This window comes from Calliopsis andreniformis, chromosome 3 (assembly GCF_051401765.1).
Source record: "Calliopsis andreniformis isolate RMS-2024a chromosome 3, iyCalAndr_principal, whole genome shotgun sequence".
Lineage (NCBI taxonomy): Eukaryota > Metazoa > Arthropoda > Insecta > Hymenoptera > Andrenidae > Calliopsis > Calliopsis andreniformis.
This window is the reverse complement of record NC_135064.1, coordinates 15,426,380-15,453,919: the sequence shown is the minus strand read 5'-3', so window position 1 is coordinate 15,453,919 and position 27,540 is coordinate 15,426,380. Positions and strand designations below refer to the sequence as shown.

At 39.7% G+C, this 27,540-nt stretch overlaps 1 protein-coding gene across 1 annotated transcript in view; it reads left to right on the top strand.

The window, feature by feature from the left end:
- Positions 1-27,540, top strand: part of LOC143188708 (uncharacterized) — a 150,230-nt gene that overhangs the window by 110,350 nt on the left and 12,340 nt on the right. Inside the window, exon 2 of the mRNA XM_076393115.1 lies at positions 6,230-6,385. Coding sequence (XP_076249230.1) covers positions 6,230-6,385 — 156 coding nt within the window. The remainder of the gene's footprint in view (positions 1-6,229; positions 6,386-27,540) is intronic.

The window sequence follows — 27,540 nt, the reverse complement described above, 5'->3', positions numbered from 1 at the left end:
AGCTGCAGCTGTCCTAAGCCTCTAGCCTCTTTTGTACCTGTGCAGGTTAGCAGGTGTTTGGACCAGATACATCTGCTAACCCTCACGTGTCTCGAAGGGATTTCTGCCCGCGTGTCTCTGCTTGTGTACGTGAATCCGTGCAGCCAGGTAGTATCCCCATCGTGTTCCCCTTCCCTCGAGCTGTCCTGCACCGTGCGTGCGAAAGGTGGAACCGGTGCTCTCGATTGGAGCACCGTACATGTTGTATCGAAAAAATTTCACGATTTAAATCACCGTGCTCGAGTGATTGATAAATCTATGCGTTTGCTCCTCGCGGATGTTGAATATATAAATTTCTTCGAGACTCGCGGAAGGTACTGACACAGATGTTAGACTACGTGGCAGCTGGTCATTCTTCTTGGCGGATTGAGAAAGTTAAGAGAGGGGTCTGTAAATGAGAATATTGTGTTCCGAGGTTATACGAGGTGGAATCGACTGATTTGTTAGGGGAACGAATTGTATGGGTTGCTGAGTTTTTGAAATGAGTTAAAAGTTCTTCTAGTTCTCACTGAGGTGCTGGGTTTAGAGGGATTCAGATATGACATGATTTTGTCGATACGTTATTGTGGTCGAATTTAGATTCAGTGAATACTTGGGTATGTTACTCTAATTACATGTCGTACAATTATCGAGAAATATAATCTTTTTTAGAAACACGATTTCGAGGACTGATCCTGATATTTATCTCTCTATCACTGTCATTTCATAAGACAGATAATCTGATAAAAGTTGGAATTTACGCCGATACATAATCAATATTCTTGTGAAATATAAAATAGTCTCTCTCAGCACCTGTCTGTATCCCAATCTACCTGTGTATCTAAAAAATATCTCCAAGAAAAATAAACCGTAGTTTGCGAGGTAGTCCTTGGCCAGTTCGTTTCTTTTTTCTTTTTTTTTTTAGAGCATAAAGTGATCTCGTTGTCCGCGAAAGAAACCTCAAAACTTTCTGGGCCCAGCTTGTGTACCAACAAGGCGAATCCGATCACCTGCTATATCACGTAGCCAGGTGTCTTGAGAAAAATGGAAAAACGCGAGGGGTCGGCAGAAAGATTAAGGTTCGACCCTTGGCTGAGAGCCTAATGATAGGGTTCACGAACAGCAGCTACAGCCTCAGCGCACTCTTCTTCTCTCCCTTTCTTTCCTCCTTGGCCTGCACTCTCGCTGTATATGTATCTTATCCCGTGTTCTTTTACCTGTTCAGAAGTACCAGCACGCATCTGTTCCGAAAGGATTCTCAATGAGAGATTGAGTTCCTTTATGGTCTACTTCCAGCTCTCGGAACAGCTTCACGGTGCTAGAGAAATTATTGCTTTCGATCGGGTATCTAAAACTCAATGGAAATCCATACGAGAAAGTTGTTTTGTGAAAATAGATACAGAACAGTTTTTTTAGTTCAAACAATTGTAATCTCTGAGTTCTGAGTGTTAGAGAATATGTAGGTATATATACAGGGTGTTTCATAACATGTGAAACAATGAAAAACAGTCATATAGACATGTCTTATTTGTCTTAAATTTCCTATTCAAAAATTCCAAGAAATGTTTTTTTCAACAGAAAATCGAGTTCACCTTGAGTTTTTTAAATGGCATCATTTATTTTTGATTTTATATTATTGTATCTGATGTCAAGATGAATTCAACAATATACTATATTACTGTTAAAGGAACCTTAAATTTGGAAATATGCTGTAGATCAACATAATCATTAATTACATGTTAAAAATGATAAACCTTCAGCTGAAAAAATGATCATTAACGTTCAGTTTTTTAAGGCCAACTCGGTATTTCATTGAAAAAAAAATGTTGGGAATTTTTGATATTGCAATTTGTAATCTATTTGTAGCTGACTATCTTTTGTTGATAACATTTTTTTTTTAAATTATCGGAGAAGCCTGAAAAATCGTAGCGATAGTTACGCGAGACACCCTGTACATGAACAATTCAGATATTCGAGCGTTACGTCTGTTTCGAGACACGTGCAGGTAATTTTAGGGTTGAATTGGAGCGGAAAATAATGAAATATCCTACTTGACTTTGTTTTTGAGTTGTCAATTTTGCGTCTCAGTTTTACCTTAATAATTTTCGTTATGAACTGGGTTAGTATAACATTGAGGGAAATGCTTTAAATGATCACTTCGGACTTCAATAGAAGAGCACTCAATTCACTGTGCATGTCTGGTACTTCTGCATTTGTGTAATATGTAGATATACTATTATGTTCGAAGTGGAACTACCTCAGAACTCTATTACACAGCTTAACAGAGTCAGCGAGGTCACACGTGGGAAATGTAGTATTAATTGTAAATAGCTTAGTGAAATCAATCCTACATTCTGTGTGGTTTAGTACGAATCGAGAACCACTAACTTCGAAACAGAATCAAACAGAGATGTCTACACTGTTCCCCTAATCACTCTCAATACCGCTCCCATTTGAAAGGGACTGAAATGAAACACTCATTAAAAAAGATTCTGATTTAATATTAATATAATTTCAACCCACCCTTACTACCATTTTCTTTATTACAACATTTGCTAATATACTTGCCCATGAATGGCTTCTTAAGACCGACTGCATTCTAAAAAAAAGAAACAATGAAAGAAGGACGAGCACTGTGCGATGAACACGCACTCAAGTGTTACTCAGCGCAAGACGTTATCGCAAGAAAGGAAAAACGCAAATGAGCATCTCACGCGACGTGAAAGTTGCATAATGCTCTCTGACAAAGGTCAACACGCGTAACCTTGTTGTAGTTTACACGATCTTCGGCTCTTCATCCAGAGCCCTTGGCTCGGTGCTTCTCGCCACCGGAAAACAAACGTGTCTCGTCGGCTAACTCGTTATTTCTTCCATAATTAAGACGGGTCACTGTGGGAGGGCGAGGCAGGGAGGAGAGTTTTTAATTAACGAATAATCACGGGCTCGCCCGAAGACAATGGCTCGTGAAAGCGATCCCCGAGGGCTGTCAGACCGGAGGAACATCGATTGGAGATCATTAACGGAGGGTAAACCTTCGTGATTTTCTTCGAGCGCGGTAGTCATTGCTTGTGCTCCATCGTATTTAGATCTACCTTCGCCTTCGCGATCTTGGAATCGTTCCTCTGTGTAACGTCGCTTTTACGAATGCATTGTCTGCCGAGAGACCTAAATAGGATTTCACGCGTCGGTTGCTCTGGCTTTAACATTTTTGTTCAGCGCGGCTGTTACTGTCCTATGGACTCCATTTCGCTCGTACACTTTTCCGTATCGTGTTTCACTGGACACGCTCTTGGACCACTGCGCCAAATTCGACGGCACGAGCTGGGGCACTGGCTGTGATGCAAATTATGTCAGGGGATCGAATTTCATAATATCACGCTGCAGACTTGCGGTAGACTGTGGCACCGCGTTGACACTCTTTTTCAGATTTCTTGGGAATGCGTTTGTCACTTGATATTTATTTGAGACCTGAAATTCTTTGGGTGTTTAGTAGATTATCGAGCTAGAAATAGAAGCAGCATTATTATAACCAGTTAATGTTTTTTTGTTTGGCTAGAAAAAGATGTATTTTAAAAGATAAATTAGTTTTAGTAATGAGCTAGATTTCATTGAAACAGGAAGGTGGAAAAATATATTCATCGAATTCTTCGTGGTATTATAATGAGAAGTATATGAGCATATTTGAGGACAAAAACAGTCGCTCTAAATTGATAAGCGCAATGGAAAGTCACCAGTATTATTGTAAATATCGTGGAAGCGGAAGTGGAGCTTCACCGAAGCGCGCAGGATATGCGTTGTGTTCCAGTTCCATCGCGTTGCTTTCAAAGAAACACGAACAAAGGCTTGGAAACACTTTACTCTAGGTACGTGCATTGACCTCTGATCTCACGGCGAGCAAGGTCATTGTGCAATTCAACATTGATCATGAAGCACAGGTACATCAAACCAATGGCGATGGTTCGTTACTTCCGGTCACGCCTAAGTTCGTTTAGCGAAATAGCGTTGTGGAGAAATTCGTTTAGCACCGTAAATGAGAACCCTCTTCTTTAATTACCCATCTCACGTTGATAATTATAATCGATTTTCCTTGAAGGCTACACAAAGTTATAATTACTGATATCTTAAAATGATAGAATCTTGCTGCGTTTATTGATTGAGTATTGTTTTCTTATACGAACAAATACTCAAACTCCTGCGCTTTTTTTTATTTATTGGACTATGTAGTTGAGGTAGTTGAACATTGAGTTACTTTTTTTAAAATATTTAGTTCTACTTTTTATGTTCTACGATTATTATGTTAATCATACCTACACGGTAGTAAGATTCTTGTATAACTGATAAAATTAATAGTTTCTAATAAAGTGTGAATGCCTATTTTTATTATAGGCATATAACACTTTGAAAGTTTCCTGATGGACAGAATGTTAATTCAGACCTGACAAGATACCTATAAAGACTCGTTACGCCTTGTTTCCACTTTAAGAAAATTTCCATGCGTTACTTTACGGCGTGAAAGCGTGCTCGATGCATCGATATCTCTCGCCCCTTTCAACTCGTCGCTGTTCCGATTTCAATTGTGCTCGTAGTTGATCTGTTCGCATTCAAAATGCTTATTTGAAATTGTAAGCAATACTTCAGAAGTAATACAATTTTTATAATATGTATTCATGGTGAAACTTTCAGAAATAAATGATCACTAAGCAATTTTATAATAAATTGCAAAGAAACTTTATCTATGCAGTCTCTGCATGGACTTTCTAAATTTTGTAAGAAACCCTTTGGAACAAATAAGTTTGAGTAATTATATGAACATCGAACATGTTATCTTTTCTGGAACATAACATTTTTACAGGACAAATAGAGTTTAGAAGTGCAAGTAGAGTTTTCAGATTGATTTTAGTATATAGGATCACTGAAGATCCTAGAAGCCCACCTAGGGTTAATCAAAATCGCAAATAAACAATTCCAGCGATAAACACAACGCTGTCACGGACCCTGAACGATGGTAACAGTAGCTGGTTGTCCTGTTTGGATTTCTACGAGCTTATCAACTTTTTATCAGTCGCAGTCGACGTGGTCTCTTTGCAGGGACGAGATATTATATCCACACGCATGGGGATCGCGCAAGAGATGCTCGCGTGTCTGTGCACGTGTGCGTTGGCCACAGATACGCGAGTTGCATCCGAAACCACCCACGTCATCTCTTTGTCTCCTATTACTAAATCGTTCGTTTAATCTGCCGCGGCAAGACGCAAATGAGACAGCGTTAGATGGCAGAAGTAGCAGCAGGGGCCCTTAATTAACAGAAACGAGCCAGCTCGCGGGACTGATGGCATTAAACCGTGCAATGTACATACGCGTTAATTGATGTGAAATGAATAGGTCGCGTTAGATTAATGTAAATGTCATGGGGACTCTCTCCTACCAAATGAAACGCCTTCTAATGGAGTAGATGGCGCGATAGAGCAATAAGGAAGTCGAATGTTGAAGGCTATGAGTGGACAAAATTGTTGGAGAAATTATGAGCTTATTATATTAATAAGTGAAACAGTGAATGATGAGAGGACTTTGAAATCCACGAGAATAGAGATATAGAGATGTAACGTTTGTTAAGCTTGGCATGCGTTTGATGCATTTCGTGTGGGTGATACTACTGCTACAAACACACGAGCGAGCTAATTAATCACATGTACTCGAAAACACGCTGGATCGATCGTAAACCTTCACGTACCTAATCAATTTGATTAAACTAAGGATTCATAGTAACAGTAAACGTAGAATTACTACGTGCCATATATTCTATACATAGATTAGAACCACTTTGACCATTCAACACTGATTTAATTTCAATTCAAATCACCTTCAATAGTATATCCCACGCTACATGACGAAACAAGGAACAGTAGCCTCAAGAATCGTCACCATAAGTCTCTTAGATTGAAAAGTCAACAGCGAATACTGCACAAGAATTCTGTATTTAAATTAAAGTACATTCGAGCGTCGATAAATAAAGGCATCGATTCCCTCCCAGGCATTTATTCCCAATCCCATCGAACAGGTGCCCGGTTTCCCGAACGAGCCGCGGCCATTCATTTTCCTTGAGCCGCGTATTTCATCCACGATTTAACGACGGACAGGTTGCATCCTCATTAACATTGAAAAAGTTCGCCCTCTCGGCATTGTCCTAACGCCAGCCGATATTTCATTTCAGAGTCCTGGAACGCTGCACAAAGATGTCGGTGGTGCTGGTACCAAGGTCAGCGGAAAGACGGTCGGTGGTGTCGGCACTGCAACCCTCACCAAGCTCTCCTCCATTAATAATACATCCAACACCAGCCGGAACAAAAACAACTCCGTACTTCAAGAGGTAAGTCGAGGAGCGGAGATAGAGATAGAAAAAGACGCGTGTGCGCATCGCGCAAGAAAACAGTCTCTTAGATACTCGACAGATCGCTCAGCTGTGGATTCCACCGGCAATTAATCGCGGTCGCGTCGAGAGACGCAGGCGTTCTGTTTCTGTGGCTGCGTGCTTGCAGAACTGTCGGTGTACAACTGGCTTCGACTTTTTTGGCCTTCTGCTAATAATTTATTCGCCGCGGTCCCGACTGAACGCTTACACGAAATTATTCAGTGCATGACTTATTCGCTTGCCAGGGTACCGTTCACGGGTCTAGCTCTACTTCCATTTTAGGCGCGTTTTGTACTCGCGAAATACACCTGACGTGATTTGGAGGCGATATTTGTGTCGTAAGTTACTAGTGAGGTGAACCTGCGGATTAGTTACAACACCGTTGATTTCGATGATCTTTGGATATATTGTTAAGTTCGTCATTCTGAACAGCTCTTTTTTATACATTTTCAAATTTTCTACTCGTGAAAATGGTATAATTACATGAACTGCAGAAAGAGAATTTGAGATTTATGATAGTCCCAAAGGGATAACAAAAGGAAAGAAGGATAACTGGTTTTCGATGTAACTGGTTTGAGAAGCAGTGTTGTAGAAGGATATCGATAGTCTCCGAGATGGACGCAATAAGTGCACATTGATTTCATACATTTGCTAAAGACTTATTACACGAAGGTTTCATTCACATTCATAGTCGTATTTAATGCAAACGTATCATTACTTGTGAATGGAACACAGATGAAAGAACAACAGTCTTCGAAAGTACATCTCCTTATTTCGTCGTTCGCAATTCAACTTCATTTCACAATGTAAATTGCTTATACCACCCAAGCTCGACAGCACTCTCCAGTAGCACAAGGTGATACTCACGAAAAATTGCCCTCGCTCGGTATCGCGTCGTGCACAAAATTGAGAGTAACTCGCCTTGATTCATCCACCATTAAATCTGGAACGAACTGAAGCTCGGTAACTTTCGAAAGGTCTTAAATCACTAATGGCGTCAATTTCGATATTCCCATCGAAGACTCGATCCTCCACGTTACTGTCGCGAATTTCGCGCGAAATTACAATTTAATCGAGGCACGCAGACGTCGATCAACGATGCACGAAAGAAATTGAAAGTCACTCTTCTGGTCTCCTGAATGAATTCAATCTGTCAGTACACGCGGTAATATCGTGTCTGCTGAATGGCTGAATCGTCCGTCGATTTCGTTTCGATGATTACACATCATCTTTTCGCTGAGCGATTCTAGCACAGCACCTGTACTCACGGACGACTATTCTTTCTCCCTCGTAACCCTGGGAAAAAAGAAGTGTTGTGAATCAGACTCTCCTCCCTCGCGATCAGTTATATCTCATCCAGCTCGATCGACTAATCCCAGGGCGACGGTGGCGATTATTTCTTTCACTTATCGTGACCTCACGCCGCGAGCTACGGTTTCCAACTTCGCCGTGCCACGAAACGCAATTTGTTCTCCAATGTTCTCCTTTCCTTCTTCTTATTCAAGGGTGTTTAAGTGACAGATATGATGAAAAAAGCTAGGACAGAAATATGAGTATATTATATAAATATGTTCAAATTGTTTATTGAAAAGATGTTTGATCTGTTCACAGGCCAAAGTCATTAGCTCTACTGCTTGAATTTTTTAAATTTTAACGACGAAACATTTGATTGGGGCGTAACATTTTTATATTTAAAATGTATCTATTTTTTGTGGAATTAGTTTATTTAATTAACAAGTAAAAATTTTGAGCTGCTTGGTATCTTTTCTACCTTCCACATATTTACGAAGTAAATGTTGGTAGACTTTCCAGCGCGATGCAGTTTTGCATAACACGTTACAAGCTTATCGAGTCAACTGTGTTTTCTGTTTCCTTTCAACAGAATTTCAATGTACAGGAAAGTACTCAAGGTGTAAAAAGTGGGGCTAATTATGGAATTTCTTGATAATTGAAAGTACTGCAGTAAAAAGAAAATAGCTCCACTTTTTGTTTTTTAATCTGTACGTACAGAAGATGGAGTTGCCTTCTTATCGCTGTAGATTCTTCAGCTGGTATTTCTTCCCGACAATTTTCGCTTTTTTCACAAACCAGGCGTGATTCACGCGAGCAATTTCTTCGACATCGAGCTGTGCGTAGCGTGACAACGATAAGACCGCACGCTGGCCGCAATGGATTGAGTAGATTATCAAGAGAGTGGCAAGGGACTAATCTGAACGTTGTCTCCTTGAGACGTCATGCTGATCCGTCATGCGATTCTCTTTTGTCTACTCGTGACCATGCAGTCTAGATCGCTGCTTACATAAACGATCAAAGATACTTTGTTTCTCCTCGCTGCTGCAATGTACAGTTAGAATTTCCGACCTTGTACAATTTTTAGTCTCTGGAGATCGCAAAAGCAGCGTCACCTTTGATCTCGCAAAACAAATCCGATGAAACACATTTTCCACGCACTATTGAACCAGGTCGAACACAATACAATATTTTACGAGCAATCGGGCGCGATTTCGCGAAGCAATGAAATAAATGAAATTTCTAACTCAATCTGCTCGAATTCGTCGAATCCCAGAGTCTCTTCCGATGCCAGGTGTTGGTCTGGATAAACCTGATCGATGCACCCGCTTTCCAAACTTTCGAAACTCAATGAAAACGGGAACCATTCAGTATTTCACGTGCACTGTCGTCGATAATCTCGTGAAGTGTTGAAGTTACAGTTTGTTAAATCTGCGAGTGAATTCCTGCGAAAGGAACATCGTATATTTCTTTCATTTTTTTTTCATAAATTACATGAAGCTTTGCTATGATTTGTATTAATGTAGTTGATGTCACGAGGCAAATGTATCGAAGATCGTGCGCAATATCGTTGAATGGATCCACTTAGCGTTTTTCATGTACGAGGGATGAGAAAAAGCATGATCGATTGCGGTGTGGCGCTTGCGATTAGCTCGAATCAATGGATCGCTGTGGAATTTTTGCAGGGATTTCGAAATCGTCGGGAAAAAGCGTTAATGGACATATTATGCAATTACGAATGGCTTATTCTGGACGTCAGCAGATGATTGTTTCGAATTTCTCGGTGATGCGAGGATATTGCTTTCAGCCGAGTTTAATCGGTTTTATCGCGCCAATTACGTTTCACGAGTCTAGTAATTTATATTGAAATGGACTGCCGGTTGGATAACACAGGGACGATAACAGGACGTAAACAATATGTTGGTTTGGTGACACATTTATAATGGAGTTGTGCAACTTTTAGCGAATGACAGTTCGAAAATATACAGAGAAAATTTAACTGGAAGGACACCGCCAGATATAGGTATTCATTTTACAAATATAGATCAATGTTACGGTGCATGTGTAATGCAAGGTGGATAAAATATGATTAGTGAAGATTGATAAAAAATATTACAGAATTTGAATCGAGATTTTATTCAAAAATGAAATTTTTTTAATTATTTCAATACGTTTAATTTGATAAAAAATGGGCAGACTTTTTTGAAAAGACTTTAAATTTAATTGTAATCGAATTTTCAGATTATTCTTCCAGAGATAAAACAATACATGATAAATATTTTTGTTTTCTCATCGAGTAAAGTAATCAGTAACAAAAAAGGATGAAAATTAATTCTACCAAAAATTTGTATCCTCGTCTCTCATACAGTTACACAAAATCATCTGTGAAAAGTGTATAGATATTGTTTTTTAACTCATATTTGAAATTTGCACAGTTTCAACAGTGAACACAGAAATTAATATCCTGTCCAATATACACGCAATATACACATATCGTTTGTAAGAACAAAGGAAATTTAATAATTGTTGATTGTTTGAATACATTCCATTTAATATCGTAACCAATACAACAATTTCATTAATGGACTGTAATATTGGCTTCACAAGGTTTTAGTGGAAACAGAAACATCTTCGGTACCATGTCATTAATGGTCTCGTTGCTTTACTCGGTGTGTCGCGAGCGTCATGCAAGCGTAAAGAGGGCTTCGTGTAAACTATAAACGCGATGGCAGTGTAACTCGATCGGGCAGCATTGTATCTCGGATTTCGCGATAGCATAAATATGCTACCTGCGGGCCAGCTTGGTGTTAACGATCCTAGGTAAAAGTAACATAATGCCTGGTAATCCTGCGCCCTGGTACATCTCAGCTGTGTCAAAAATTTCTTCGTTTAGTCCATTTCCTCAGCTGGAACTATTAGGTAATTCAAACTTCTTAAGTTTAAGAAATAATTATTATTAAATACTATATACAAAAATAAGAGAGAAATAAAATATTAAATACGTGAAAGTTTCATATATGAGATTATAATGAAATTATCGCTGCTTATTAATATTTAGTAATACTACATGCCCACAAAATGGCAATTATTTTTATTGAACGAAGAAGTGAAATAAGAACGAAGAATCCTATTTATTTTTGAGCTTTCGCACATAACATAATGCTTTCATATGCACGTAACCCAATAACCTGCGCTAATGCACTTTAAGTGTAGCAATTTCTTCAGACACGTTCCTATGTAAGCACGAGTCTCCACGTATCACAGCAGATTACGAAAATCGTTGCCCAATAATTTGCCACCGTTTGCGTCGGGTTTCCCTCTAAAGTAGCGCATAACTTCGAAGCGTTGAACAATCCTCGCGTTAAATACTACGTTGTATGGTACGCGATATGCTTGGTGGCATACATCTAGCAGGGGAAACAAAAGGCTTCCCTGCGAACGTAATCTAAAACTCGCCGCATTATTCATTGGACGAACCGTGTAATAAATGTAATCATAGCTTGTAATTCGCAGAACAGGTTGCATGAAATCGTCAAGAGGACGACTTGTGCAATTAATCCTTGGCTGGCAGATTGCTTTGGCATTAATCATGAAATTTTGAAAGGTCATTCGGTGTTAATGAGTTGCACAGATAGGAAACACTTTACCGCTTTTACGACTGAGAATGGCAGAATGTGTGAAGTAGGGCGTTAAAAAAATAGGGCTTCGTTTAACGTGTACGCTTTGCAGCTGCACATATGAAAGTATAATATTGACATAGAAAGTTGGAACGTGCAGCATCGTTTAATTACGCTCCCAACTTTTTCCTTGTACCTTGGAGATTTTAGAGACGAAATTTCTGGGTCGAATTTCTTTCAATTTGAATGTTTCTGTATTAGGAGAAAGTAATAGTTGCGGTGTATTTTTGGTATTCAATGATCTCGTTTAGTTTCTTTACGCTACGAGTTGTAGAGTCCTTCGAATCTAAGCAGCTTCCGAGGCTTTCAGGTAGATACTCTATCTCTGACAGTTGCCATCAGAGTTCTAACAATAGTTAATCTTTCGAAATTTTCCATCAGATACCAACTTCGTTGAAATTAGATTTCTCTACTCGGGCCAAGATTTGTGTATTCATCTCATAGTGAGTTCATCTAGCATATCTCAATTAAAGTGCAACAATCTTAAACTATTTAGCAAGCTTCATTTTCTATTCTCTGTTTTCTAATTCGTCATGTATTTTTCATGGCTTTTTTATTACTACTAACCCAGACCTAAGCGTTTTCTCGACACAAAATCGTGATTTGAAATCAGTTAAGAGTTTATAGTCAAAACTGGTAAATTATGAGAGAAATTATGATAAAAAATGATAAATGGGCACAGAATTTTAGAGACTTTCGAGAGTAATTACCGCAAAAATCTTTCTGGGCATCAACTGGGCATTTATCCTAATATCAGTTTGCGAAAGTAGAATACTTTCAAGAAAGCATGAGTATCTTCACATCTAATTTACATGAAAAAACTGTGCATCTCTTTCTCCGTGTCAATAATAAATAGACTGCAGATGTTTATTCAAATTCAAATTTTTTACTATTAAAATTATTACAATAATTAGAAATTCAGAACAAAATATTTTGTCTCTAAATATACACCATAATTTGTATTTTATTTTTTCTATTTTGTATATCTCTTATTTCACTGTATACTTTTTCTTTACTTTTCTGCACTTGAATTTTCCATAAACGTATAAAGGTTCGCAGTCTAGCAATAAAACATACCCGACCATTTTCACCAGTACATGCCAATGGTATTCCAATCGATCTAGCGCTCGAAGTTTTCCTCGATCACCACCTTCGAACCATGGACTCCTGCGATCGTATCGCAACCAATGAGGCGCAAGAAGTAAGCCAATTGCAGGCGGAACGGCGCGTAGCTAGCAAAGCGCAAGTCTGACCGATAGACAGGGCCCGAGGCGGTGTCAGAGAATCACGGCCACGCGAACCGTTGCGTTGATTAGCCATTTGCAGTGTCCATCGAGTCGTCAGGATCCCTGCGAACGATTCGCTCGAACATCGCTGTTTTCTCCTCACCTACGCTCTCGTTCACGCGTGTACGTGCCACGCCGTCGTACCGTTATCTCCACACGCACTTTGACTTTATGCGACCGTGCATATGTGGGTCTCTCGGGTGCGCGTATACCTATGCTAATAGAGATATCCATTTGTCCGCTTGATTATAAGGTCGACGAGAGAAACCACGTCTGCGACTCGGCGCGACCCTCGTCTGCCTCCTCGTCTGCTGCAGAATAGACGAATTACGCGTTTCACGGTTATTTAATACTGGACTAGTCGCTCGTGGACGATCTCGGGGAGACCCGAAGAGTTGTCTAACGACGAAGCAAATTTCTGCGCGATGGATGTGTGCATTCGCTTTCTCGAGCTGTAGGAAACTGTACGTTTTATTCTTTGGCAGAGATGGTTCTTTAAATTCTTAGGTTTGTGAAGGGGTTTATTTGGGTAAAGCTGATGATGAGGACTTTCATCGATTTCGACGATTTTTTAATATGTTATGAATCCCGACATTTTGAGTAACTTGACTAAGTTACCTTTGACTAAGTTCGCGATCGATCTTAGTTTCCCAGACTTTCGTGTATAAAGACTCTATAGTAGTTGTCTGCAGCAAGTGTATGTAAAGGTGGGTCTGCATTACATGTTATGTGACAAAGTTATGTAACTTTTTAGGAAGTAGGAAAGATATATGTATAAATCGTGTCATTGATGAACGTTGAAATGTTTATAATATTAGTGCACACAATTTCATACACAATTTTACACACAAGCTCGTAGTTTTACATACACCAGTACATGGATAGGAGCCATCAACCTAGCTTTCTTATACATACATATACTTATGCATATTTTATCAGATACAAAAATTCCAAAAAATAGTATTAACTGCATTAAGTATTTTAGTCTCGTACTTAGACGTCCTTCAAAAAGATACTGATAATTTTACTATACACATAAATACCTGCACTACTACCAAAACACTGCATTCCTACGATGTACATTAACTTTTGTGGCTGACTGTACGTAGCACATCGAGTCTCAAATCACGGAAAATACAGACTTTATAAAGCATGAAGCATTTTTCTGAAACATGAGAAGATATATTTATAGAACGGTTACTTTGTTCCAATAGTCTCCGCTGATAAACGAGAAACACGTATAATGGAACGGGTTTGATTCTCTGGCTGTAATAATGACGATAAGCTATCGACGCCGTATCTCCGCGGCGAAAGAAAAGATACATCGGTAATAATTTTCAGCCGACCTGAAATCGCGACTCTGTTTGCGTAGGTATCTCTTCGTTCTTTGAACCAGGGAAACTATAATCAATAGAAAATTCCGAGTACTTTCGACGCACGAGAGACGATGGAAATTATACAGCGAACAGAGGCGTGCGTCGCATTTACGATTCGCTAGGAAAATTGATTTTGAAAGGTCGTCGAAAGTTGATCCGCGGCTAGGCTATCATTGAATTCGTCCGGCCACGCATTATCTATGGTGATTTGCACTGTACCGATAGCTAGTACCTCCTAGTTAGTTGTCGATTTGGTTCTTCTTGTTCTTTGCGACAATTTGCAGGCTGTATCTCGTTTCAGTGAAAACGATCAAGTACTTTTTCTTCGGTGAAGCATTCCTATATTTAAATTTCCAATGTGTTATATGCAGTAGATAAGATCTTATTGAGTCACGATATCGAATATGCTTGAGAATTATATGAAAGTATTACCGTGAAATGGGGGGAATTGAAAAGTAATTCTAGGTGATAGTAAATACTATATTTAAAAAGTATTTACAGTTACTAATGTTATGTAAATAATATTTATTATTAATAATACCTAGATACTATTAAAATAGTATTTACTGTTACCTAGAGTTTTATTTCTTAACTTTCGTACTTAAGAAGTATAGATATCGCATGAAGACTCCAGGAGAAGAATCCGATAAGTCCATGTTTTCCCATTTTTTGTTTTTGATGTCATTTGGTAGCTCAACTCGAGTATTTTAATTAACCAAAGCGAAAGAGGAGTTATGCGATTCTTTCTATCTTTATTTGATATTCCAAAAATAAAGTGTTTTATTTTAAGTAGTAACTTTATTTTTCTGTATAAGTTGTTCGAATAAAAGATTATTACAGTATCTACTATATTAAGTTGCGGCGTCAAATTTTCCATATCATCAATAAAATCCCTGTATAAACCAAACGTCGAATATTAAAACAGTTTTATAAATATGAGATCGATTTAGAACGTTCTGAACAATGAAATCGACCCTCTAGAAAATTACGAAAATGTGACATATCTAGTTCATCCTCTGGGGTCTTCACATTGAACATAATCGAAACATTATCGAAGAATTTCGAGGTGATATCGTTTCTATGGGACAGAGGCGATCCAAAATAATTAATTCAATAATACGAGGTCATCAATCAGGAATCAGAATCGCACTCTGCATTCCTCGTTATTGCGCATGCGATGAATGCACGGATACGTAGATACAAATCACAATTACGCCTTTGTAAACGTCGTCTGATGCTGGTAAGTGGAGGCAGGCGTGTGTGGCCTAACGCCTAACCGACAAAAGGACAATGAACTATACCAGTAGCTTCTCCTACTGTCCGGTGCGCCGTGATAACCAGTTTCGGTTATCAGCGAAATTGCCCCCGCTATATCCGCGTTCGACGCAACGTCTCTAAGCTCCTCGGACCTCGAGCAGAACCGACAATGCAGGACAGAACATTTGCTCGATTATGGGAGAGTCTTCGCTGGCAAATTGAATCTCAATTGGCGAATGCGTGACAAGTAAACGGAGATAGGGGTTGCCTATCGAGGACTGTGAGTGAGTGAAACATCTTCTAGGAGGATTGGACATTGTTTTGTAGGAAATATTAAGGGGTTGCACTTTGACAAGTAGAAATTAGAAGACACTTGTGAAATTAAGATTTAGCTTTTAATGTCTGTGTCATTGGTTTTCTGTTGACTCTATTAATGAAAAAAGAACTTAGTGTAAAAGAATTAAACTGTCAATTAAGAATTTTTATCACCTTCAAAATTATGGAAAACGAAAACTACCTTTTGATGAATCGCTTGATTAAAGTAATAAGTAGTAAACAATTATAAACAGTATTGAAAGTACTAACTTCAACTTGAAAATAGCTATACAGATTATAGCATGTAACTTTATTAAGCATTCTCGAGTGATTTGAAACTTCAGCCCGTAACGTGCATAATGCTATTTCAATTTAGCAATTTCCTACCAGTTACTTCTTGTATTATCGTTAGATTATTCATTTCATAGCCATACATATACATAAAGTGTACCTCGCTATTAAATTTAGTGGCGAATTAGTTACGGAATAATGGAATCACACACTAGCTAAAGGTTAACATGTTCCTAGAAGAATCTTTCGCTACCAGTTCCAAGCTCGAACGAAAAAGGGGCATAAATACAGACAAAGCAGGATCATAGTTTTCTCATTTAACGAACACGGAGCGGTCGAATAAATGACATCGATTCTCCTCTGCGCGCAACGGGTCAAGTGGTTCAGCAGTCAGCCTGTCCGCTAATTAAAGACCAGAGAGAGCGAGAGAGAACTGATCTCTGTATCTGCCGATACGGCTGAACGCCTTTCGAAATTACATCTTCCTCGTCCTATCGTTATTAAAACTGTATACATAAGTCTTGAGTTCCAGAGCTTGCTAGCTTCGACCATCTTGGCCCCTCGTCGTTGTCAGCCCCGATAATTGCGTTTTTTTTGCGCGATCCTTAAGCAACGAGGGACCACGTACCTAACAGTTTTCTTTCGTGCAACGTTCGATCACTGTTACTCGTGTATTATTCTCGCTCCGCCTAGATCGCAGACCGTCAGGGTCGCGCGTGTCCCGTTACCATCCCACGAGTTCACGGGGTTAATAGAATCGTCCCGATGATTCGTCGATTCTCGATCCTGAAAACAGATAAGCTGGAAGCTCGAGTCGAATTTTCCCCCTAAATCGACGCTTCTTCTTAGTTTCTCCATTTCTTCTTCTTCTTCTTCTGCATTGTGACACCAGGGACGTCGTTTGTTCGTATCGACGTCGCTTCCGGTGGGCCGTACGACAGACTGTCACGTGACTTCCGCCACTGCTCGTTCGCGCGCGTTTACACGGCGAACAATGTGCATTTCCATACACAGCGCTCGGTGCATACGAAAGACGCGTTCCTCGAGCCTTACCCACCTGGATGGCAGCCTGTGTTTACGTTCACTGGAACGAAAACATCATTGTGAATTCGATGATATACTTGGCCGATGAATGCATGACGTGAAATAGTATCGCAGAAGTATAGCAGGGTGGTTGTTTCATGCGTGGTGTCTAATGAGCGAAGATTGTGAGAATAGGCTCGTAATAATGAGCATACTAATGTACAAGGTGTTTCATAACATGTGGGACTGACTTTGGGAGTTGATTGTGTGCTTCAAAACAATGAAAAAAGTCATATAAACATATGTCCTATCTGTCTTCGTTTATGAAACATAATGAATTTTATAAACTTCGTATGTGGTTTATGCATGATGGTGCTCCGCCACGTTTTAACTGAGTAGATAGGCAATTTTTAAATCAACGTTTTGCAAATAAATGGATTGGTCGTGGGAGTCCTATCAGATTTGAAATCATTAAATTTTTATTTGCGGGGACATTTAAACTCTATTGTATACGCAACATCGACTGAAAATGCTGGAATATTACGAAATAGAATAAAGCAAGGCTTCCAATAAATTCGAGAAATGCTAGAAATGATAGTGTAACTAGGTCGATGACAAAACGAGTGCAGAGTTGCAGAAATGCAAGGTGATCATTTTGAGCATCTTCTGCAAAAGTAATTAAAACAGAAAATTCTTGCTCTCCTATAAAATCTCATTTTTGTCAGAAGTATTAGACTAAAGGTATTGATGTAGCATATATATATAGAAAATTATAGATATAGATATAGAAAATAATGACCTAAAACTATCAAATTATCGATAACATCTCTAAATAAACAATATAACGATTAGCTGACTTGCTATCTTAATAAGATCTCATAATCACTGAAAAGTGAAACGTAGAAAGCCGAAAGATGCAATAATTGTCGCAATAAAGATCAATTTTACCACCAGCCGTGATTTAAAGTTTTGTAACACGTAACTGATGATGCAGTAAGTCGTCCAGTTCTTCTAATCTAATATATCAGATCGGATTGGTATCGTTTGTGCTATTTTTGCGGCGATCAATTCTCTCGAGCTCTTTTTCTGTCAGAAAATTTCGTTGCAACGAGCATTTTAATTGCCCCGTCATGGATAATTGTGACATAAACACACCTTGCATCAGGGCGCAGACACGTAATTGCAAAACAACTTATCGTTAGCGGGACAGAGCGTGATCAACGTTTTCCGGCTTCTGGAGTGAACGTCTCCTTGTATGTCAAGGTAACCAGGCTCCGCAGAGCTATGCATTTTTTCGCGAAAATCGTCGAGTCAGCGTTTCAGACCTTTGATGAAAACGCGACATTGTCCCGAACTTGCACCGTGCCATGCAGATCCAAGTAGGTCGTATCAGTGCGTTTACTGCCGCTAGCATCTTATTATTGATCACCTGCAATACTGCAATTCTGTCACAGTAGTAAAACTTTTCATGAGGTCGTACATAATACTTAATTATTCCTTTGGAACTATTTTACTTGAGAAATCTTAATTTTATTCCTTCACGAGCTGTCTGTATAATACTCTGAAAAGAGTTCATAGCATTCAAGGTACTCCAGTCATCATTGTTTTCGAAGATCACAAATTTCTTTTGACACTAAATAAGGTCAAGAACAAGAAATTTGAAACTCAGAAATGTTGAAGTGCATACTTCTCCGCATAAGAATTTGTAATAGTACTCTATTGCCTGCAGCATGCAAATTGGATATTTTAATGTAGTACCGCCCACTGAATTCACGAACTCAGTAATCCATTACTGAGCAAAAGGATTCAAATATTTATTAATATCTCGGTACAAACGTACCACATCTGCCACTGTTCTCCATTTCCTCCACTCATTCGCCATTTCCTCATCTCTGAATGCTATCCAAGACGAGACCCTTTTTATCAATCGCCGCGGCTGAGGCAAATTGCAGCAGAGCAGAATGGAAGAGTCCATCTGCTCTCACTTCGCGAACACTTTCTACAGCGCGCGTTACCATTGTCTTCGCTTTTGTCTGAACATTTCTGGCCACGTTCCCAAATTCTTGTCGTCGTTTAATCGCGACAGAGGAGGCGGTGTACGCATATACCTCCGTGGAACAAGTTAAAAGGAAGAATGCACCGAGAGGTTTGAAGCATTCGATGCCTTTCTCGCGTTCCTGCGTTTCGCTCGCCGCGGTTACATGTGTCAACACGACACGATACGCCGAACCCACGTTGTAACACGTGTGCACAGTGTTCACGTGTGCAAGAAGGACGTGTACGACTTCTGCGCGAGACGCATCCGGTTGCTTCCTGGGGTCAGCTGCTCGAAATTTGGGGCGTTAAGAGAGCTGGACAGTGGTTTCTTTTCGGTGTATTTTTATGTATGATCCTTTTTAACCTCAGGGGGTTTTGTGAATTATAGGGCAATTTTCTTTTATTTTTCTTTATTACCAAGTAATTTAATAGATTGAATTTAGGTGGTATAATATATGAACGCTGAAGATGAGGGAGATAATTTGTGTCTTTCTTTATAGCCTTGGTTTTCACTCATTTTTAAATTTGTCTTGAAAGGAAATTAGATTTTATTTAGTACCGCGAAGGTGATCGAAGATAGAACTGAAAATGAGGTTGAATCTGTATTTTAAATTGATTTGAGATCATGGGACAGAATATAGAGAGATATTTAGAAATTACATGCTACAAAAGTGAAAGATTTCTGTGTGTAGAAAATAGAGAAATTGTAACCATATGAAATTATCGACGCGCGTCGAAATGATTTTGGTAATCTCCAAATCTGAATTCCGCGAATTTTTTTATTGTTAGATATCTTGGAATATTTTTTTCGAAAATTATTCACATTACGTATGCCTGTCACAGTACATACTGGGTACTTCAGGAATCTTTTAACGTATTCGCAAGTCTGCGCTGTAAGATCTGTACCGTTACTCCATAAGATCCTACACATCTTTCCTCTAGTATTTAATTTAGTAGACAGGTATGAACAGATTCAATTATACTTCGTTTATACGCATGAAAAGTCGAGAAAATTGCTAAGAAATATTAGCTGACAGGAACAATAGCTGTCTGAACTACTATATTTTTCTTGGTAAATCTAAAATTTTAAGAAATCATGCACGTGGTATCGCTTAAAAATTGATAATTAAATATTTCCTATCTAACAATATGAATACGAATATTTCTCCTAAGTTAACCACAATTAACGATCAATTAAAGGCAATCGATAGCAGATAGAAGAGATTGATACGAAATGTAATCACATTCTCCGATTCGGCGAGATTTTATGCTCCACGCTGTTTCTTATCTCAGATCGAAGGGGTGTCCATGGAGCGAGCGTTTGCAACAATTAGCCGCGATCTAATTATGGGCCGAAGCGTGTCTTTCAGTGAAAGTTGCGGGACCCATTAACTAAATACTCGATAATTAGAATTCACCCAGTAATTGCTTTCGCTGATAATCGGTTATTTACGCGTCGAGGATTGATTAACGCGTTGGTAACCATTACTTGGTTTAATGGAAGCCTTTATTACTTTTCTCCTTCGGTAGATTAGAAAGAGCCATAATACCTTACAAATTAGTGCATTAAAGTGCTTATTTGCTCTCTTGCACTTCCCGTCTACTATATTAATGCGAATGACTGTACAGAGGGCACATGTATCTGTATATGAATTCTTGCTAACTTCTCGCAATCATGTGGCAGTTAAAGATAATTGTAGTTAGGAAATTCGTGTGGGAAATACGAGCCAAAATTGTTTGCAATTTGTGAAAAATTCTGTTTTGTTTTTTCATATATGCTTTCGCTTTACTGTGAAAACTACAAGTCGAAATATAAGCTAACTTTGATACGAACTATTTGTCACACGCATAAATGCGTTATTTTATCTCTGTAACTCAATTTCGGTGTAACCCAGTCTCTGCAAATCGAAACCTACCTCTATATTATATTTTATCACCGCTAGAGGTACTAGAATTTTTAAACAGGTCTGCATATCGAATTTTCATTTTCGATTCATTAAGAATTTTCATTATCAACTCGTTAAGTCATTCTGTATAATTGCTGTTGCTGAGTGACTTGCCTGATCTTCCCGCAGAATAGTAGAAAAAAGGCGGGAGTTTAGGCGTTCGAAGTTGCCCCGTGGCCGAAACGGAAATTGTGTCGGCGCGTCCTACGAGGCGCGCGGACGACAAAGGCATCCGAGATGTGGCAGCACGATTGAATTTCAATACGCAGGCAGAAGCTGCTGTGTTGTTGAGCAACGAAAGGCTTCCACGGGCTTGACGTTCGATTGTCTCTTTCCCGTTTCTATTGTCTTCGATCGGGGCCCCGTTTACACAAGTATCATGAGGAGGGTCTGTCTCCTCGTCGCTCCTCCGATGGGAGAGGAGCGTGTAACGGAATCTTTAATGCGCGTTGTAATAAAATTGCTGTTTCCAGAAGACAGTTTTATGATTTAAATGGAATCGGCAGGCACAATAGCCGATGGGGAGAGTGATGGACACTCCTTGATGAGAAGTTGGAGAACCGTGGGACTGTAAATATGAAATTATTTATGTAGATTTTCGATTTGTGAAACTTTAGCTCGACTAAGGTTTCAGGAACACGATTCTCAGACGTGCTTGAAGATTGTTTAGATTGTCTTCGTTGAATATCCGCGCTGGACTCTCCTTCGCTGTGAATATTCACGTCTGAGACAATATAATCGTCACTTTGTGCCTTGTTAGCATCAGCGGGAATCAACTTGTATACTTTTTGTGCTAATACATTGGCAGTCGGTCAGATAAAATTAGATTCCATTCTAAAAAGGAAGATTAGGTTTAATTTGAAGGTAAAATTAGGCTTTCCCTGCGCGGAAAAACACAGAAAGACGGCAAACACGCATTCCTCTTATTGGCTAAATTGGTCACACCTATTACTATAACTTGTAAGTTGTAACGAGTCGAGCACTCTCCATCCTTCCACAAATAAAAATGACCACAAACCCTCGCAAAGATATAAAGAAAGACTTTCACGTAGCCGAGTCCCAACAAGCTCCGCCACCGCTCCCACTTCCACTTACGGATGCAACCTCTCCGCAAAGTTCGTCCTGACCCCGTGAAATCGACCCCGAAAAAGTGTCCCCGATATTTATTTGCGCCCTGTATATGGCTTGCGCCGATTGCCCTCGTCGAACAGGTCCTCGATCGATCAAGGAGGATGCTCGTACACGTTGGAATGCGCGATGGAAAGACGCTAGAGAAAGATGTAGACGCCTGGGTCGCGTCTAGTCTCTCCATCTATGAGCATAAAGGTTTCATTGCCTTATTAAGGTCCACGCGCGCGCGTGCACGCGGGATATCCCTGGTAATGGCAACCGGGTGTATCGAGACGAGAAGAAAGACGGAAAACCGGAACTTCGAAACCAGTTTATTATTCGAAACGTAGGTTAGTCCTGCGAGAGTGCGAGCGCGCACGCGTCCACCGAGCAGAGAAAGAAGCTGTGCCTTCGGTATTTTCTAGCAGGTTTTATTCGAGGCCAGCCTCGTCGGCAGATAATGCTGTGGATCGCTTTTGTCGGCCACGAGTACCCTCGACATTGTTATTTTCTTGAGAAATTGCTTCTCATCCATAAATGTAACGCTGCCGGTTTTTATCGATTCCGGCTGGTCCACCCAACCGTCGGCAACAGCGGCTGGCTTTAAATAATGAAATATGCCATTTAAATTCATGGATCGGGAAAACACTCCATCCTCGTGTTTCCTGCTCGGTGGCTCGTTTGTCGGTTGAAACTCGCGTCTTTATTTTTTAATATTTGGTTCCCGTCTGCGGAGTCGCAGAACGGGAAAGATATTTTAATCCTTTCCGCTTCGACTTGTACGTGATCTGCGTCACTCGACTGCGGTCGAACACGATACATCGTTTCAATATTTGCGGTGCGAGGGTACCTCTGTGACTGGAGGAGGAAGTGATATTTCCTATATAAACAGTAAGACAGCAGATAATCGAGACATTCTGAGGATATTGAGACCCTAGGTGACCAGTGAAGTTTTAACCCCTTAGAATTAGTTTGACAAGAATATGAGCCCAAAGTGGTAGAGAATGGCAATCCTGATACTGGTACCATGAATCAGACTTCTTATTGTATTTTGAAAGGGTTCAACTCTTTAAATTATGGAGTTATTAAGATTTAAAATCTTGAAATTTAGAAGCTTCCCAGTTTTGTGTTTCAACTTTCAGAATTAAATTTTATATCCCAAAGGTGGGTATATACCAGAGCTCGCAAACAGTATGGAAATTAAATTTCCTAGAAATCGTCTGTTGATGTATCTGTTCGAACACTGTTTTTAGTATTCGTGAAAAAAATTGAGTAAGGAGGATAAAAAAACTCTGCAAACATTGTTTACGAACAGTGTTCGCGAACTATGTATTGGTGTAGATCCAACTTAAGTGCCCTAGAATCTCATATTTCAAAAGATTCCAAAGCTTTCAAGTTTCATTTCAAGTTCTTAACAAAATCCCAAGATCCAAAGACATTAGAGACTTAACTACCCCTACGAAAGCTTTCAAAATTCCATCAAAAGTATCAGAAGCCTTCAACAACAATCTTCATCATCTCTCCAGCTCTCTTCTGAATATTTCCTTCAAAACACTTACGTAATTTCTTACTCCACATATTCCACTCATCTCATACATTTTCCCAACGTGCTCAGAGTGTGCTCACAATATTTATAAAGCCTCCTATCCACAGGGAAGCCTCCACCGACGCATCCGTGCGCCTTCTAAAAAGGACGACCGCTTAGTTTGACGCACGCGAGCCAGTTCCGTTTTCGCATCTCGGCTATTTAATATTTAACGTGCGTCGCTATTTTCGTCGCGAATCCTTCGGTCGTCTATTCACGGGCCTGCTTCGTTCCCAAGACGAGCAACGGTCGTTCTGGACGTAGGAAAGCAGCGCTCGTTGCCGATCGACCGTTGAGCAATCTGCATAATTCGTTGAGAACCGTTGGCGAGCAGAGCGTATGGCGGTAACAATGTGAGATGAAGGTATGACGAGATGAAAACCGAAGGTGCTTGGTAGATCTCGTTCGTCGCTTTGGTTGCGTTACGACTTCGCGGGCTAGTTTGCTGCGCTTCGACAACCAGTCGGGTAACTTGCTCTTTTGCGCAGTTCGTTTAGATAGCGAGGCAGGATATCGCCTCGTTCTGTGGCTATGGTGTTGATAGGGAACCGACGATGTCTCTTGACACAGTTTTTTTCCTGTTTTTGTATAAGATAGTCGTTCTTTTTTTATGGAAATAGTACATCTTTTGATAGTAGGAAGTTGTTCGAAGAAATGAGAGTTAAATTTAGAAGGTTTTTATGTTGAAGAAAAGAGGGTATCTGAGTATCTAGAAATTTTGAAGTTTTAACTATTTAAATGTCTAGGTTTTTAAATTTTCAAATTTTTAAACGTACAAAATTCGAATATTCAAATTTTCAAATATTCAAATTTTCAAATATTCAAATTTTCAAATATTCAACATTTCAAATACTCAAGTTTTTAAATATTCAAACTGTTTTTATTTACTTCATCTGCTAAAGTAACACTTCTATACCTACATCAATAGTGCACTTCACATTGCAACCCAAGTGCTCATAATCAGAGCTCACAGTGTTCCTCAGTACCATTGCTGACGCGCGTCCCAGCTGTTCTCCGCAGAAACCTGCAATAATAACGGGGCCCAAGACTGTTGCAATTCCAGGTTCGCGCGTTTCTCTCGCTCGATTTCATTAGCATCGCGCAATTATGAAATTCAGCCGCGGGTTTCGAGCGTGCCGCTGGCCAGCAGTGGAAACTCGCGTTGGAGGCGAGTTCCGTGTGCGAAACTCCTTCTCCCCTCAAATATAGAAGAAGGAAGCAGTAGTAGCACCAGTCGCGACTGGAGCTCACTCTTACTGCATCGTTATGTAAACGCAGGCTAATTTCCGGTCGGGATGCGACTGAAGTGAACGTAAATCCATAACTTTCGATTGTTGCGAGAGATGGCAAGTCGTGGGCGAATCGATACCACTCACCTAGGCTTTCGTGGGTTTTGAAAGTGGGTCAATGATAGCGTTCGAACTGATATCGATGGTGTCGTTCCCTTGGCGCATCGATTTCGCGTTCAATGAAGGTCTCTGTCCAGTGGATGGTGAAGAATTCGATGAACACTGACCCCTTTCTTCCGCTAATGGAATGGGAAGAGGGTCACACTTTGCAGTAGGTTACTAATTTTGATTTCTTAGTTCCTTTGAGTTATTAGGTTGTCCCGTAAGTTCTTTTTCTTTCTTTTTTTATCGTAATATCAATAAACTGAGTGTAAAAATTACGAAAAAGACTTATGGCGCAATGTAATATAATAGTCCTTCTTGTAGTTTATGGCACGCTTTTTTTCTTTTTAATGAGATTTAATATCGTTTCTTTAGACAGCTTCTGTAGAAGCTAATTCCAGCTAACAAAGAGTTTGAAAGAGACATTTTTCGTAGCAAGTTGTAAACCTCATGTTAACGATTGTGTAATCTTAATAAGAACGTAGATCGCTGTTGCGGATTGTTAAACTTAATCCATTAGTTCTCTTAATTCGCCATGGTCTGCACTGTCTAATGTTGGGTGCTGTATTTCTTTCCCCCTCATTTTGTATAGGATTAGAAAATGAAGGATAATGCACTTCATGTTAATTGGCTTCCATGCTGTGTTTCTAAACTTACATTTGTAAGAGTAGTATATCATGAAACACTTTATATCTGTCTTTCCTATAAAATATTTCCTGCTTTTTATTTTTTTATGGAAACAGGTGACAGATAACACTATCGTGTTAAATTAACAATCAATAATTTTCTATGAAACGAATTTTTCTCTTTCGTCGCCGAGACTATACCTAAAAAGTCCCTCGTCTGATTAATATTTAATCGTGTCCCAAGACCAGTCAGATCCCAGTTATTGCGTCGTCAAAGGCACCGATAAATTAGCTTAACTACAGTCCGAAATTCTAATGGACCACCAAGGACCAGCGAAGCAAAGTTCAAGGAAGAACTCAGGGATGAAGATCTCGAGCCACGTCCAATTTTACGCCTGTCCTCGATGGTCCAATGAGCCCTAACACTTTTGAGCAATTAATCAAGCTGGCGTTGAGTTGATACATAGCCAACCTAGAAGCGACCATTCTAGGCGTACAGAACGCATCCCTGTTTAAATAACTGTCTCGTTGGCGCACACTTGACAAGATGCATCCCTTTCGTGGTCCATTTACAGCTTTATCTCACAGCTAACCCAGAGTTTTACCCGAAGAACAGAATGGCCCGATTTAATTTTAACCTTGCGCTAACAAAAGCTGCTACGATCATCTACTTGGGGATCTTGTTGCAGACGATGCCTTTAGAAGTGGCTTTTGAAAATGTTAAATTTAGTTCGTCCGTTTAGTACAAGATGCTCTAGAATCTTGCGAACGGTTGGGGAATAAATATTTTTCCTAATAAAAACTCGAGCTTTGAACCTAAGGCTCTTTTATAAATTCTTAATACTTTTTTATTAATAGAAAATTCGTGAAAACGGGAAATCTATTATCTATACCCTTGTGTATGTTCAGTTATTATTTTAGAATTTTCCTCTAAATGGGAATGTTTTCTGTGAATCTTTCAATAATAAAAAGACATTGTTAAATGTGTATTTCACGTGAATAAGGTTTTGTTTTATCCTTCACCAAAGAAAGCCTGCACCCTCATAGAAACCTGTCTATGATTAATCAAACGAAACTTCAAGTAACTTCTTGCCCCATGAAGTACTTCCTACTAAGCCCTCTTATAAGAAGATATCATTAAAAGTGTAGGCGAAAGAACATAACTCTCCAGACTTCATCGTTCGCCGCTTCAATGAACTTCAAACTCATCAGTTCTTCACGCGAAGCGTCGTCGACTCCCACGCACACGAGCCCCTGAAAATCGATTAGCGTCGATCGCCATCACTCCACCGTTTTAACACCGAAGATTATCGGTCGAGTTGTCTCGCGAGCAATTGTGAATAGTTACACGCGGCATTGTTACGTCACTGTGTTACGCTGTAGCGGACTATAAATAATGTGATTTTAATTCGCGAGCCGGTCGAGCGGGAGCAGATTGAATTAACGCGCGTCTCGACGCGTTGCATTTGATGAAGAACGCTGTCCCGAGGCGCGCAAACGGAGAAATTTTGAAAGCGTTTTTAAAGTTTCAAGGATGCAGATTGTCCGAGAGACGAGAAAAGGTATTCATGAGAAACATGAAAATTTCAGCTCCTCGGGAGGCTTCTTCGGTCGTGCCCTTAAAAAATTCAGTTTCTTTTTTTTCAACGTCGGCCCGACGCGGTGTAGAATAACACATGCACATATGTAATCTCGGTATGTCGACGAATCAGTCTAGACCGCAGGATTGGTCGGATTACGTGCAAACAATCGGCCAATGATCTAGTGTAAACAACAAAATACGTCTGGTTGATACAGTGAATTATTCAGTCGGCTGGGTGGCGGCCTTGAAATAATAGAGTTACTTTTTAATTACCCGCTTGGATTTGTATGCGGCCACGCGGTCGTTGATCTCAAATTCAGT